The 15,110-nt window shown below is 43.3% G+C and overlaps 1 protein-coding gene across 2 annotated transcripts in view; it reads left to right on the top strand.

Annotated features, from left to right (window-relative positions):
• Positions 1-15,110, top strand: part of SYT9 (synaptotagmin 9) — a 236,401-nt gene extending 221,291 nt beyond the window's left edge. For both annotated transcript variants that reach the window (XR_005217357.1, XM_037838817.1), the window contains exon 7: positions 12,904-15,110. Coding sequence is in view for 1 of the 2 variants with exons in the window: in XM_037838817.1 (XP_037694745.1) it covers positions 12,904-12,912 (9 nt within the window). In the remaining variant the exon portion in view is untranslated. The remainder of the gene's footprint in view (positions 1-12,903) is intronic.

The raw sequence follows: 15,110 nt of genomic DNA, 5'->3' as shown, positions 1-15,110 counted from the left end.
TTTTGTTTGAGTAGTCATTTTATGTTCTGCAGGTTTTTCCACAAATGTGTTTTTAAATGTTATATTCCGATAAGAGTAAATATTGGGGCTACAAAAATTTGATTCCTTCAAATCAGAGCATGATTTGTCCTACCAGTCATAGTTTGAAAAGCCCTGTTTTGGTTTGCTAAAGCTTCTGAAATGCAATATACCAGAAATGGGTTGGCTTTTACAACAGGGATTTATTAAGTTACAATTTTAGAGTTCTAAGGCCATGAAAATGACCAATTTAAGGCATCAACAAGAGGATACCTTCTCTGAAGAAAGGCCGCTGGCATCCAGGGCTCCTCTGTCATAGGGGAAGGCATGTGGCAATGTCTGCTGGTCCTTCTCTCCTGGGTTCTGGTTTCAATGACTCTTTCTCTCAGCTCCTGTGAGTTCTTCTTGCTTTGCTTAGCATTTCTCATCTCTCTAATCCTCATAAAGGACCCGAGTAAAGGGATTAAGACCCTCCCTTGAATTGGATGGGTCACAGCTCCAAGGAAACAACCTAATTAAAAGGCCCCACCCCCAATAGGTCTATACCCACAAGAATGGATTAAAAGAACATGGCCTTTTGTGGGGTGCATAACAGTTCCAAAACAGCACAGGCCCTGAAGTGAAAAATTATGATTTGGCTTATGCCATATTCCTTCTCCTCTCTCCTGGTAAGAGGACCCATGCTCCTCTCTTCTCTGCCCATGTGGTTTGGGTAGAGGTAACTGAACCCTCAGTTTTGGGAGTCTGTGTGTCCCAGGTCTGAGTCCAAGCAGCATATTCAGGGATTGGCTCAGGATGGGCTCCTGACCCAATTTAGGCCCAGGAGTTTTATTGGAACTATCAGGAGAGTCACGTGAATCAGGTAGATGCTTTGGGTTTCTAGGAACAGAAAACCCAATTCAGACATTTAAACAATAAAAGGCATTTATTTTACATAAATAAGACCAGTGGTGCGTAATGACATTTACTATGTCATTAGGATTCCAGTTCTCTTAGGATTCTCTTGACTCTGCCCAACTTTATGACGGATGGATAAGACAGACATGACATCTAAACCCACTGATCTATCATAAAATAACTAAAAATGGGACAACCAGACATGACATGCCACTTGCTTTAATACAACACTTCCCCACCTGTGAAATATTCTTTCAAAAATTTTTAAATTTGACTTGAATCAAGCTTCCAGATCCACCTGCCAGTTCACAGGAAACATGGGGTAGAACAACACATTATAAATCAGACCATGAGAATATAGACAACCAAACTTAGAATATGGAGGATTCTACAGAATAAACAGCATAAAATGGAGAGGGGGTGGAAATTATAAGCAATGAGACAAATCAGCCACATTCAATGTGTTTGGATCCTGATTCAAACAAACCAATTATTAAAGGCTATTTTTTTAAACAATTAGGGAAATATGAACACAAACAGGTATTAGATGATGTTCCAGAATTATTGTTAATTTTGTATTATGGTTATATATTTTAAAGTCTTTTTCTGTTAGAGATGCATAGTTACTGACAGATAAAATGATATAATGTCTGGGTTTTGATTTCAAAACCAGCATGGGGAAGAGGCAGGTGAAATGAGGGTAACTGTTGAAGTTGAGTGATGAGTACTTGCATATTTTGAAAACTTCTGTACTATAAATTTATAAGAAATGACTAAAGCCAATCCAGACCTCATAGCTATACCTGATGCCAACCAGAACCAAAGTGTACCTGAGGCCTCACTGAGTCAGGGAAATATAAGAGAGTTGGAGTAAGACTAAAACAGGAAGAGAGGGAATTAGTGACAGCTCCAGCACTGCCAGCTAATCTTAGCTTTGCAGCTTTCAAGTCATGTGACCTTCCTATGTCCCTTCTCTTTACTAAAATTATTTTTTTCTCACTTGCAAAATAGGTTTAAGAATACTTAACCATGGGACTGTTGATGAGATTACTTAAATACTGTATATGAATCAACTAACAAAGTCTCTGGCACCTAGGATTTGCTAAGTAATTTGAATTGAGAGACATTCACATATAGGGGACAGTGGGGGAGGGGGAGACGGGGGGTGGGAGATGGAGAGAGAGAGAGAGAGATGGTAGGCTGACTGACAGATGGTAGTGTTGACAGTGTCACTTTCGGAGACCTCAGGGTAGAACAGGCCAGCACCTGAACAAGACAAGCAGTGAAAAGAGAGGAAGACAGAGCAGATGGATTCAGTGGAGAAGGCTCGAATAGCTGTGCAGGATGGGCTGGCCGACAGGGCACTGGCCACAGGGCCTTTGCCAGCAATAAGTTTCAAGGTTGGCAGAAGCAGGCAGGGTGGCAGGACCTCCACCAAAGTAGGCTCTGAAGAAGCTGCAGCATGGAGCTAAGGCCAGAACCTGAGACCGATAAGGACAGAACGGACCTGGTTCAGACAGGCAGCCCTGTGACCTGTGGATGACAAGGGTGGCTCTGCAAACTCACCTGGTTCCAGGGACTGCAAGAATAACTCCATGCCACATACTTGAGGCTTCTGATGCACTTCCTGACTCAGTAGGTCCTGAAGAAACTGCAGCATTTGTTCCTATGAGGAGCCCAGGAAGCCTCAGGCTCTCGGGAGGCACAGAATGGCATTGATGTCCAGTGCCACCTCTTTTATTTTAGTTTATTTTAATTATAAGTAATAAAAACCAAATGGAACTTGCTCAGGATATTTTGTAGGGAAATAGGAAACTTTTGTGGAATTCAAGGACAGAAATGCATCTAGGTTCCAGGAAGGACATGGAGCCTGGAAACTGGGAATTTTGGGGAAGCCAGACTTTTTTTAATTTTCTCTCTGTCTCTCCTCTCTCCTCTCTTAACCTCTACTTCATGCCACCCCACCCCCACCTCAGTATTCTCATTTCCTTACCTCGTTTTTCCATTTCTTCCTCTTCCCCTATTTTCTTGGAGGGCCTTTCATTCACCCATCTTCGGCTGGGTGTTCACCCTTGTTCCAGATAGCTGAGGCATTGGGATATGGGGTGGGGGATGGCCATAGAGGGGAGTAGAGAGCAGAGCCACGGACTCATTGTTGTGGGTGGGGGGCACTTCAGATGGGGGATATTGTCAGCATGAGCTGGGAAGAAACTCCAAAATGTGTTCTCCTAACCCCTGAGGGTTGACTGTAAGCATTTTTATCATCAGTTCCCACAGTAGTCTTCAGTTGTCCTGAGCTCTGCCAGTTGTACCTCTATTCAGCCAACATTTATTGAGCACCTGCTGTGTGCCACCCAGATGCTAGGAATATGCTCTTGAGCAAGGCAGGCCAGATCACTGCTGCTGCTGCCACGGAACTGGCCTTCTCATAGAAGGGGACAGGAGAAATCTCTATCAGTGAAGCAGGAAAATAGGTCATGGTACGTTCAAGTATGAAAATACAACCAAGAGAAGTGATGGGGTGACTGGGAGCTACTTTTGTGTTGAGTGGTGGGGAAGGCCTCGCTAAGAAGTGGTCACCGAGCAGAACCTTATTAACAAGAAGCAGACAGCCAAGCAAAGACCTGGGAAGAGCATTTCACATCACAGAGGTGATGTCCAGTGCAGAGGCTTTGCAGTTTCAAGAATGAGGGTGGCATGCCCAGAAGCAGAGAGGAGGCGGGTGTGGCTGGCATGGATGAGTGAGGCAGGGTGGGCATGGTGGGGGACAAGGAGGAAGAGGGATTCCAGGCCACATAAGGAGTAGGAATGTCCCTAGGGCTCTGATGGCACTCCCTTTCAAGCAGGAGCACCAGGCAAGAGGAGTTGAGCTTCAGCCTGTCCCCTTCAGCCTGTCCGCTCTGAGGTCTCCTCTTGTCTGACAGGCCCAGACACTCCCTCCAGGGCCAAGTGAGCTCAGCTTCCCTGCAGGTAACAAGCCAAATCCTAATTAATCCAAGAGGAGCTGTCCCTTTCCCAGTGGTTGCTATATCCTCAGTCACTTTTTTCCCTCTTCCTTATCGCCCACCCTTATTTCCAGCCTCCTGGTGAGAATTCAAGGTACTTGGGTTCTCCACTTCCAAGAATCACCCTTCATTTAATGCACAAACACCTGATCTGAACCTCCACCCCTTCTGTCTAGCCCTAAATCACTTACTTCTCCCCAGAATGGCTCTGCCATTCCCTGAAGAATGTTTGTTTATGTGCCTCACATCTCTGCCCATTCATCTGTGCTCTGGCTTCTCTTTTTGCATCTTTAGAGGTCTCAGGACTGCTGCTTCAGGCTGCCATCCTCTCCCTGCCCTGCTTATCCCAAGACTGGGTATAGCCCCGTCCTCAATTCCCCACAGCTGATGTCAGGCTCTAGCATTTAATAAAATTCTTCTCAAGGTTAGGGACAACACTGAATTATAGGACAAAACAGATGATGTGAAGCTGAAAATCCTGTAGCCAGGGAAAGAAACATCCACTTAATATCATAACTGTCCCTGCCAAAAGGAAACTGCCTACAGGGAACACATTTTCTGTTGCTAAGCAGAACACAGCCTCACAGAGCTCAGCCTCTGTGCTGGACCTGGCCTTTATCTTTGCATAACCTAAAGCCCCCAGTAGCTCCCCAAGAGCTTCTCCCCCAGGGCCACGGCAAACTGCTGTGTGGGTGTTCCCTTTGCTAGGGCACCAGGCTGATGGGAGGCCTGAAGCTGAAGTCCAGTTTCCTCTCCACTCGCCAGGTTTGCCTGAGGGGCCTCCTGTTTCTAATTCACATAAAGGCTCAGTGCTAATGGCATTGTGGAGAGAGATGGTTTCATCGTCTACCATCAGCTGTGTTTTTCAGAGGAGAGCTGATACTCAGCTAAGAGAAAATTAATTGTGCTGATAGTTTTGTTTTTTGTTTTTTTTACATTATGAGCAGTTTTGAGGTGAAAAGCTAATCCTAGTAATATTACCAAAAGTCATAGCAATATAAGCCTCTAAACCTTTGGGGGAAAAGAAGTGTTTTATACCCTCTTTTCAAACTGCAAACAGATTAAAAACCTCTCTCTTCTTCTCTTAATGAGAAGTACGCTACAAGACACACTAAATTTTTTAAAAATAGTACATTCAATTGACTTTTCAAAATGAAGTTCTGTTCAACATATTAGATGTGTTCATTCCCTGCAACCACATCCCAGCGGATGCCCAAGAAGGAGGTCACCCAGTGCCTGGCATCTCACCAGCAGGTCTGTGGAAACTATTTCAACAGCCCCAGAGTGGTTCCCACATTTCCTTTCTTCTCACTTTAACACAGGAAGGAGAACCCAGATATGACCATGTCTCCCCTCACCAAAGTCTTCTACTGGCTCCCTAGATCTCTTTCCATTCTGTAAATAAATCTGCTGTTTTGTACCTCTATCCTGTTGGTCCCTCAGCCTAGATCAAATATCTTTCCTCCATTTTCTCGCCATGTAAGTCCTACATAATCTTCAGAATTCAGTCTAAGAGCTGTCTCCTTTGTGAAGTCTCCAACACACTACATCCCACTTAGAACAAAATACTCCCATAATACTACCAAAATACTTGCCGCCTCTTGCTTTTGCTTTGTAATTAGTTGGGTGCATCTGTCTTCCCTCTTGACTGTGATCCCCTTGAGGTCTGAGCTTGTGATCCCTCCCCCTGATGAAAGGGAGGGCCTCTCACTATTCACTGAGTTGATGTGTTTAGCCAGTTGGGCTCACTACTGATCTTTGCTACAGATGGTAACTGAGCCTTTTCTCTCTTTTCCATGGTGGAGCCTCCAATATGTGATGATTGCCAGGCAGGAAGGAGCTGGTCAGTGTGAGAGTGCCCAAGAGGGTGAAGACAGATCCAGTCTGCACCCAGCTCCTCAGAGTGGGCCACAGCACCCAGTGGAGATATTCAGGGCATCCCCCAGACCCAACAGGCTAGGTGCATTTCCCTCCATGTCTTCCTCATGTCAGGCAAATGAGAGCCCAAAGCACACCGGGGTCTTGCTCTTTAGCCAGAAAATGCCCACCATCCGTAAGTGGTGATGGTGATATCCTGAAGTCAAGTTCATAGATGAATAAATCTAGCATCCATTTTATTAGGTGCTAAAATTTAGAGTAGGTAAGGTGGGGGTTGATTTATGACTCTTCATCTTCTCTTTGGAATTTATATTTGTGGCTCTTTGGCATTTTTCAGGGCTAGATTTGTCACTTTACAGGAAATGCAGAACTCTCTGGTCCTGTTTTGGGACCAGCTGTGTAGAGCTCTCAAGACCCAAAGCCAACTACCTCCTTACCATCGTCACTCACCAATACTCCTACGTGGCCAGAGTAACCCACATCTATCAAGGCAAAAGGGGGGTTGGGCTGTTCCCCACACTGTCAACTCTTGTTTCCCAGTTCCCCTGTGTGCTCTCCAATTTAATCTCTACACTGCTTCCAGAGTCCAAGTCCCAAGAAGCAAATATGTCCTTGTTCCTCCCCTACTTAAAATCCTTCTATGACTACCCTTTATCCTGAACAAGATCAAGATCAGTTTTCCTACCTTGGCATTCAGGGCCCTCTGAGCCGTTTATCTCCTGCCTCCATCTCCTCCTTGCTCTCCATGTTGGCACCAGGCCTAATCGCAGGTGGTTCACACCATGCTTTTTATTCATCTCCATGCCCCTGTTTGTGCCTTAACTTCTTGTATTATCCTTTCTACCTCTTCTTGCTCACCTTTTAAGAGTTGGATAGGTTGTCATCTTCTTTAGGAAGTATTGTGAGGATCCTCCTAGTGTGAATTAGTTGTCTCTTGCCTGTGCTCTCTTCTCCTAGTGCCCTGTGAATATCCCTAACATACCATGTGATGCCACTTGATATAACCTGTATATATGTCGTCCATAGCACATTCAGCTGCTCTTTCGGGATTGACACTGAGTATTCTTCATCTCTGTATAACCAGTCCCTGGCAAAATGCCTGTACAATGTCAGTATCAAATTCTTGCTGGATAGAATTCCAGTTTCTTCTATCCTGAAACTTGGAAAATGATCATCAATTTCTTAGACAGATTCTGCAAGTCATATTTTGAAATCTACAGGTATCTCTCTGGTGCTGTGTTGAGAATAGACTGTATAGGAGCAAGAATGAAAGTGGGAAGATCCATTGAGAGTCCACTGCTAAAATCCGGATGGAGATAATAGAGACTTGGACCAGGGTAGGAGCAGGAGAAGTGGTTAAATTCTGGAAAAATGTTGGAGGTGGGTGCAGCAAGATGTAGGGTATGAGAAGAAGTGAAGAATGATTCCGAGCAGCTGGGGCCTGAGCAGCTGGAAGTATAGAGTTGACATGAAGGGAGCTGAGGAAGAATGCAGGTGGAGCACCTGTGCAGGGTGACCAGGAGTTGGACATACTGAGTTTGAAGCATTTATTGGATGTCCACACACAAACATCCAGTAGAGTGAGATAGAGAAATCTGGAGATGGTTGAGATGTAAACAGAGAAGAGAAGAGATCCAAGGACTAAGTCCTGGAATATTTCAACTTGTAAAGGTATGGAAAGAAGAGAAACTAACAGACACCAAGAAGGGAGAAAGTCATTGACGTAGGAAGAAAACCAAGAGAGTGTATTATTCTGGAAGGCAAGAGAAGACACTTTCCAGGAGGAGGGAATGGTCAGCTGTATCGAATGCTGCCAATACGTTAAATAAGGTAAGGATTGAAATTGACGTTGAGTTTATCAACATGCTAGATACTGATGTTCTTGGTAAGCCAAGAACATTTATCATTTAATATTTAACAAGTCATTTAACATCTCTTTGCCTTAATTTTCTCATCTGTAAAATGGTGATATTAACACTACGTCAGAGAGTTACATTAAAGAATAAATGAATTAATATATATGTAATACTCTTAGAACAGTACATACTAAATGCTATATAATAATAGCTATTATATATAATAGCTAATATGTATAATAATGATTATTTATATATATAATCATCTTGTTTTGAAATTAAAATATTCATTTTCACTTGGTCTTTAGTTAATTATCAATTAGCTCATTAATTTGACAGATTAACTTTCCCTAAACTTCTAAATACCAATTTCACACTTAATCAAATTATCTTAAATATTTCAAATTAAAGAAGAAAACACCATTTAAACAATTGATTAGCTACATTCCCTTAAACATTTTAAGTTAAAATCACAAATTTAGAATGATTATATCAAACACTTAACAGAGAAGATGTTAGCAATCAAAATTTTTCTCAGACACTTAAAAACTCTTACAAGGATATTAAATAAAATCTTAGACATTTATATTAAATTAGCTTAAGCATTTCAACATCTTAAAACTTAAATTTATAATATTAGCAAACTGGATTTTCCTAAGCAGTATGCTAGTTAAGTTCTCCTAAAAAGATCTATTAAAATCATAAATTTAGTAGTTTTCCAATATATCAGGTTGTAAGCATTTACCTTAAAAACAAAAACAAAGTATCACAGAGCCTGATCATGATAGCAAAATAATAGCATTTGAGAGTTTGACATACCATATTCAAAAGCTTCATTACTTCATCATTTATAATTATTTGTTATACCTTTCTGAAGTTGCAAAGTTACTTTTCCAGTTAACAGGAACAGAATTGTCAGCTCAGACACTCTGAGCAACTGAGATTACAGACGACTGTTCAGAGATTTGAGTTCCAAATTGTGGAGGTAGGGTAATTGTGCACCGACTTGAGGCATGGCATGGGTTGCCTCCTGGAGGAACTTCACCAGAGCTGGAAGTTAACAAGGCAAGTCCCTTCTTAGGGTCGGCTTCTGCTTGCTGTGTTATCAGTGGGAGGCATCCCCAAGCTTTTTAAATGGGATGTTGTTTCACAATCCAGTGCATCACATGTAACCTTGGATCTTTCAACTCTCACCCTTAGCCATTTTTTTTTAATCACACTCTTTTTTCCTTTTTTAGCCCCTGCTTTGGGTAGATGGAATTCTGCACCCTTACACTCACAGGTAGTTGCTACTCTGATTGCTTCCTAATTAGACTTCATTTTACTCTCTCTTCTTTCTCTATAGTCTTCTTTCTCTATAATGATTCTGTAGTCATTTATTAACATTTACTGACAACTGTGAGCTCTTCAAAAGTAGGCCACATGCTGTTCATCGTCATCTTTCTAGTGCTCAACACCTTTGCCTGGTGCTCAGTATGTTTGTTGAATAAACAAATGAATAAATGTAATGAATGAATGAATGTAAACCAGGAGTAACAAACTCCAAATATCCTTCACTTTACTTTGTCAGATAGAGTAATTTTTTTTCCCTGCAGTAATTCCCTAAACTGCCCTTTCATTTAAAAAAATATGACTGTACTCCTCTTGCCTTCTAAAGACACATCCTCTCTGGCCCTTTGTTTCTCACTTGTTTCTAACGAACCCCTCTCAGTAACAGCACTCTCCATGTCACACCAGCTACCATTTGTTCCCGGCCCCCCACCCCATGAGGTTGGCTTGATAATGGATCCTAACACACTTTCCTACCAAGTCTGGGCTGCTGAGAGTTCCTTTCTTGTCTCAGAGTCCTTTTAAGAATGACATTCAGGGCAGCCACTAACAATTGAGCAGAGTTGGCATCTGAAGTGCAATCATTTGCCATCCTTGGCACAGTGTTTATGTGCATACATTCGGATCCATAAAGGAATGATGGCAGATTCTGGCTCTGCCATTTGTTACCTTTGTTATTTGGCCTTTCTCGGACTCAGTTACATCATCTGTAAAAATATAACTATAATCTATATCACAGAAGGTTGTGCAAGGATTAAATGAAATGAGGTATGCAAAGCCCTTAGGATAGAGCTGGTGCTTAAGTGCCTAATAAGTAATAGCTATTACCCAGATGGACACTTTGATTAACCATGTCACTCCCTCAGTCTCCTGACTGGCAGTGTAGTTATATTCATGGTACTTTCTTTCTTTAACATACTGATTCTTGGTGGAGAGAGGGGATTGAGGAAAGAAGAATGCCCTCTTTATGGAAAGGAGAAGGCTCATCAGATTCTGAGCAGGCAGGGCATGATGTTTCTTCATATATTTACAAAGTTGTGCTAAACCATAAACTGTCAACAAAGTCTGGAGACTTTAGTGCTTTTTAAATAAAATTTTAAAATGCAAGTGTAACAATATCAAGTACATATAAGATTGAATCATGTAATGAATCACTTCAATTTTTGACGGGTTTCTTGGTTCAAAGCCCTGAGACAGTTCCTGCAATCAAAGCCTGTTTTCAAATTCACAGGAAGATACCATCTAATGCTCCACTCAGGCTTTTCATGTTCTTAACTTGGGGTCAGTTTCAATGGCCTGTCTCACATCAGCTGTCATTTCTGTAATCAAAATGTCACTTTGCATTCCAGTTTTCATTGGGACAGTTCCATCTTTGGTTTCAATTCAATTTAATTCAAATCTCAATTTAATTCAAATCGGAAGCATATGTCTCAGGACAATTTAATTAACTTAAAATCCACTCTGCTCAGATAGAATTCTGGTTGCTGTTGTCGAAGTTCCTGGTACCATCTAAACCACTGGCGCTGAGTCTGATAACGGGACTGCTGCTGCTGCCCGTTGAAATGGACCTGGCGCCAGCACCGGAACCAGCTAGGCCAGCATTGCAGCCACCAGTGCTTGAGCCACTGTCACTGTCCCTCCACCCCATACCCCCACCCAAACCCCACTGGGGATGGGGGTTCTTTCCTTACACCCCATTTTATAGAAATCTTGGTTGAGAAACAGCTCTTTAGATTATAGGGGTTTGGGAAGGCATTATAGTTTTATTTTGTTTAGCTGAGTTTTTCTTTACAAAAGACAGACAAAAGAGGCTGGGCCCCAGGACAGTTTACCAATGCCATACTCAAAATTGCCCTTCTCCGAGGTCAACCAAATTTCTTTTTACAGAGCTGACTTATATGCCTGACTTTCTCTAGGGTGTTTGTTTCCAAAAAACTTCTCTTGCAAGATCCCTGGTAGAGATGTTCCCGCCGATCTGTACTGAAACTGCTTTCTCTTGTGGGCTGGCAGACCAGAAGGATTCTGGGATTTTAGTGGCATCATCTAGAGGAGGAAAGCAAAGGATGCTGGAACCAGGCAGGATCAGAGCCAAGGAAATTCAGCCGAAGGGCTTCCCTGAAGAAGGAGGAGACCAGTAGGCCACTCCTCAGTATTCCTTGGAGTTGAGCTTGATTCCAGCTAATTGCATACCTAAAGAAATTCACTTAAGTGAGCAAAGCCCAGCTACCTTGGCGAACAGGTCAGAACTACGCTATGATTTGACCATTGGCAGCATGGCCTCCCGGTCCTCCAAGCAGGCCTTGGATTGGACCACAACAAACTGGGTATCGAGATGGCCCTTATGGCTGGATACTTTGGGAGAGCTGTACCCAAAGCAGTGAGTGAAGGGACTGCTGCGGTGGAGAGTGGAACTGAGATCTCCACGAAGAATGAGATTTTGCCTAGAACTGAGTGGGCAAAAGAGAGACACATGCAGGTCCCTAGCCAAGGAAATCCAGAGAAATGGAATAAGAAGCTAGGAAGCCAAAGTAGTTTCCCTCTACAGTGTACACTCTGGCTTTTATTACTTTCCCCAAATTATAGTCTCAGAATGATCTCTGAAATGCAGTCCCTATGTTTCAGTTTGAGAATGTTTGCTGCTCTCCCATAGTTTACATGCATAATTTTTGCTATCACCGTATTACTGTATCCATCATTGTGACTCCAGTGTTCCTTTTTTCTGTGGCTACAGCATTAATACCCTCAATTTGTACTGTAAGATTTGAGTTTAAATTAAGTTTAGTCCAAGTCTGGGATTCCACCATAAGAAAGCCCATGCATCACAGCTTGGGAACAAGGACTCCCTCCCTCCTCCCCAGCCTTACCTCCTACCACTCCACTCCTCCCATTAAAGGCTGGACACACCAAATTCTTATGATTCCTCCAGAATGCCATGTCTTTTCCTGCCTTTGTGCCTTTGCGCAGCCTCTTTCCTCTACCAGAAATAGAGTTTCCCCATTCTTTGCATGATGGATTCCTCTTCAATCTAAATGGCCCAGCTTAAGACATCCTTCATAATCCCGTCTGTAGATCCTCAATCCCCTCAAAGGTAGTCCCTTACTCCTCTTTGCACCAAGGGCATTTTTTAAAAATTCAGTTTTACTGAGATCTATTCACATACCAATCATCCAAAGTGTACAATCAACTGTTCACAGTACCTTCATATAGTTGTGCATTCATTACCACAATCAATTTTTGAACATTTTCCCTACTCCAAAAAAAAAAAAGAATAAAATAAAAGTAAAAAAGAACACCCAAAGCACTCCATCTCCCCCCATCCCTCCCTGTTTTCCATTTAATTTTTGTCCCCGTTTTTCTACTCATCTGTCCATACACTGGATAAAGGGTGTGTGAGCCCCAAGGTTTTCACATTCACACAGTCACACCGTGTAAGGTATATAGTTATACACTCATCTTCAAGAATCTAGGCTACTGGGTTGCAGTTAGCAGTTTCAGATATTTCTTCTAGCTATTCCAATACACTAACAACTAAAAATAGATTTGTATATAACACATAAGAATAACCTCCAGAGTGACCTCTCAACTCCATTTGAAATCTCTCAGCCACTGAAACTTTATTTTGTTTCATTTCGCTTCCCCCTTTTGCTCAAGATTTTCTCAATCCCATGATGCTAGGTCCAGGCTCATCCCCGGGAGTCATGTCCCGTGTTGTCAGGGAGATTTACACCACCGAGAGTGTTTTTATGCTATTACTCAGCAGCTTCTCACATTGTAATTTTTCCCTCTCTGAGCCCTTTGAAAGCAGAGTCTGAGTCTTACTCATGGTCTCTGTATCCTCACCTGGCACTTGTCTGGGACACACTTAAAGTTTGTCAAATGAATGAAAACCATAGCATTCTTTTTGTTTCTTGTTCCTACAGAAACGATGACTATGGGTAAGAGGACTGCTTGTGCCAAGGACACGGTGGACAACTATCTAAAAAGATCTTAAGTAACTTTTCCCATCCAACAATACTTGGACGACTCCAGTGACCAAAAGCTCAGCTGTAACCACAGCAGTAACTGGCCCTCTTTCCAGATTGGGTGCGGTGGACGTGAACAGGCCCACAGCGGTACGCAGCAGGGGAAGCACATGTCGCGTTGTCAAGAACCAAGATCGGTCTGTGGAAGAAGCCAACTGTATAGTGAGAGTACCAAGAGCATCCGGAGTACCAGGACTCTTAATGATTCATGTAAAGGCCCCTGGTGGTGGAGACCTAGTACTGCCCTGACAGCAGTTACTCTGACACTTTGTTATTTGCTGAATGCCCTGGAAGGCAGAATATTTAAAAAATACATCCAGGTGCTAAATAGGTAGCGGATCTCAATTCACCTTTGAGCTCGTAACTGTCTCCAAAAATTAAATTTCTCCCCAAGGAGTGCTCCAGCTTTGCAAGGAATGACCCCGGAAGAGTAATAGCACAAGCAAGCTGTTCCCCTAGAAAAAAATCTAGTGCAAAGAGGACAAGTTCACAGCAAATTCACTGCCCCCTCCAATGTACACAGCAGAGAGTACCAGTTGAACATGGCCCCCTTTTCTGCTGAACCCAGATTCTGATGAGTCAGAATCCCCAACACAGGTTACTAGGTAGCCAACAGCCATTTCTTTCAACTGGTGTTGACATTAGAATGAAAGTTAATTGTCTACCCTTTTAGAGAGGCACACATCTCAATGGTACAAGCATTCTATATTGTCCTTTTCCAGGCATATTTGTCCACCAAGGGTGCAACCTCAGAAATGTGTGTAGCACTGTGTGAGATGAGGTCACCAAATATAACACAGCCATCCCCTGAAGGAAGGCACAGCATTTGGGCCTTCTTGGCCTGAGGGCTTTCTGTGATATTTTCATATGCAACAGCCCAGAGGCATAGCCTTGGGCAGCCACAGAGAGAAGTTTCCTTTTCCCTTTCAGACACATATATCACTTTCACAGCGCTTGGGGAATGGAAATGCCTGCAAGAGTGAAGGTCAAGGACTCTCCCCAGGTATCTCATTCATTACTCAGCTTCCTTTGTGGCCATGTCCACCAACCCGCCACCAGCTGTACTCCTCATCGCTTCTGCCTCCGTACAAATGAAACCAAAGGCTTCGGCATACCTGGGGGAGACTGGGGTTGTCACCTAGTATAGTCCCCTCTCTTCGATTATGGGTGTTAGGCACCCTCACCCACACATTTGTACCACTTCTCCAAGATAACATTTCCCTCTTCATACAATCTCTTTGCAGAAGAATCCAGAGTTGGATTATAGTTTACCTTCTTGGAAAGCACACAGTCTTCATTTAACATTTCAATGTGGGACTAATTGGGTGAGAGCAGAACCAGTGCATGTCTTCTTGTTGCCACAGCTACCTGGTACAAGAAGCTCTACTCTGATGACAGATCTAAAAAGGATGGAGGCTTTTGGTGGCGTGAAGGCAGTGTTTTTACACTCAAGCTTCACCTGTTCCCCAGCCAACTTAATCCATTTCCATCTCTGATTGGCTTTCAACCACCCAGAATCAAAAGGAACCCAAGGTTCTGCCTCTGTCTGATGACATGAGAAGAATTCAACTTTCTTAGCCCAAGATTCCCCTGCACTCACCCCTCCCATTCAGACATTCTCCACCACACCAGTGTTTAGAACCAAAGCATGAAGGGCTTGTGCCAGCAGGTGAGTCAGTGGAAATATTGACTCTAGAGCCAGGCAGATGAGCCCAGAAGAATGGCCCCAGAGAAACCAGACTGGCAGCCATCCCGTTAGACATTGGCATGTCCTTGGCAAGGAGAGCCAGTGTAGGAGATGCTGGGGCCAGCTGTGCCTATTGTTCCCCATCTCAGGATCTTCTTGTCCAGAGAGCTAGCAGCCCTGGGGTACTAGTGTGTTGAGTTCTCTCTGACTTGTTGGTATGAAACAGAAGGTGGCTTTGTAGGGTCCAGCAGGCGAAGCGGCCTCCCAACATGGCCAGCTGGTGGCTTTGTGTCTGGAAAGCTTTACCTAGCCAATACAGCTCTGGCCAGAGGCCAGTTATAAATTTGAACTCCCTGAGCCCATCTGTATCTGCCTCTGTTCTCTTGCATTCTGTTTGGTTTCCCTTTAGTTTCCTAGT

The sequence above is a fragment of the Choloepus didactylus genome, chromosome 6 (genome assembly GCF_015220235.1).
Source record: "Choloepus didactylus isolate mChoDid1 chromosome 6, mChoDid1.pri, whole genome shotgun sequence".
NCBI lineage: Eukaryota > Metazoa > Chordata > Mammalia > Pilosa > Megalonychidae > Choloepus > Choloepus didactylus.
The sequence above is the reverse complement of the archived record's forward strand: the minus strand, read 5'-3'. Positions and strand labels throughout refer to the sequence as shown.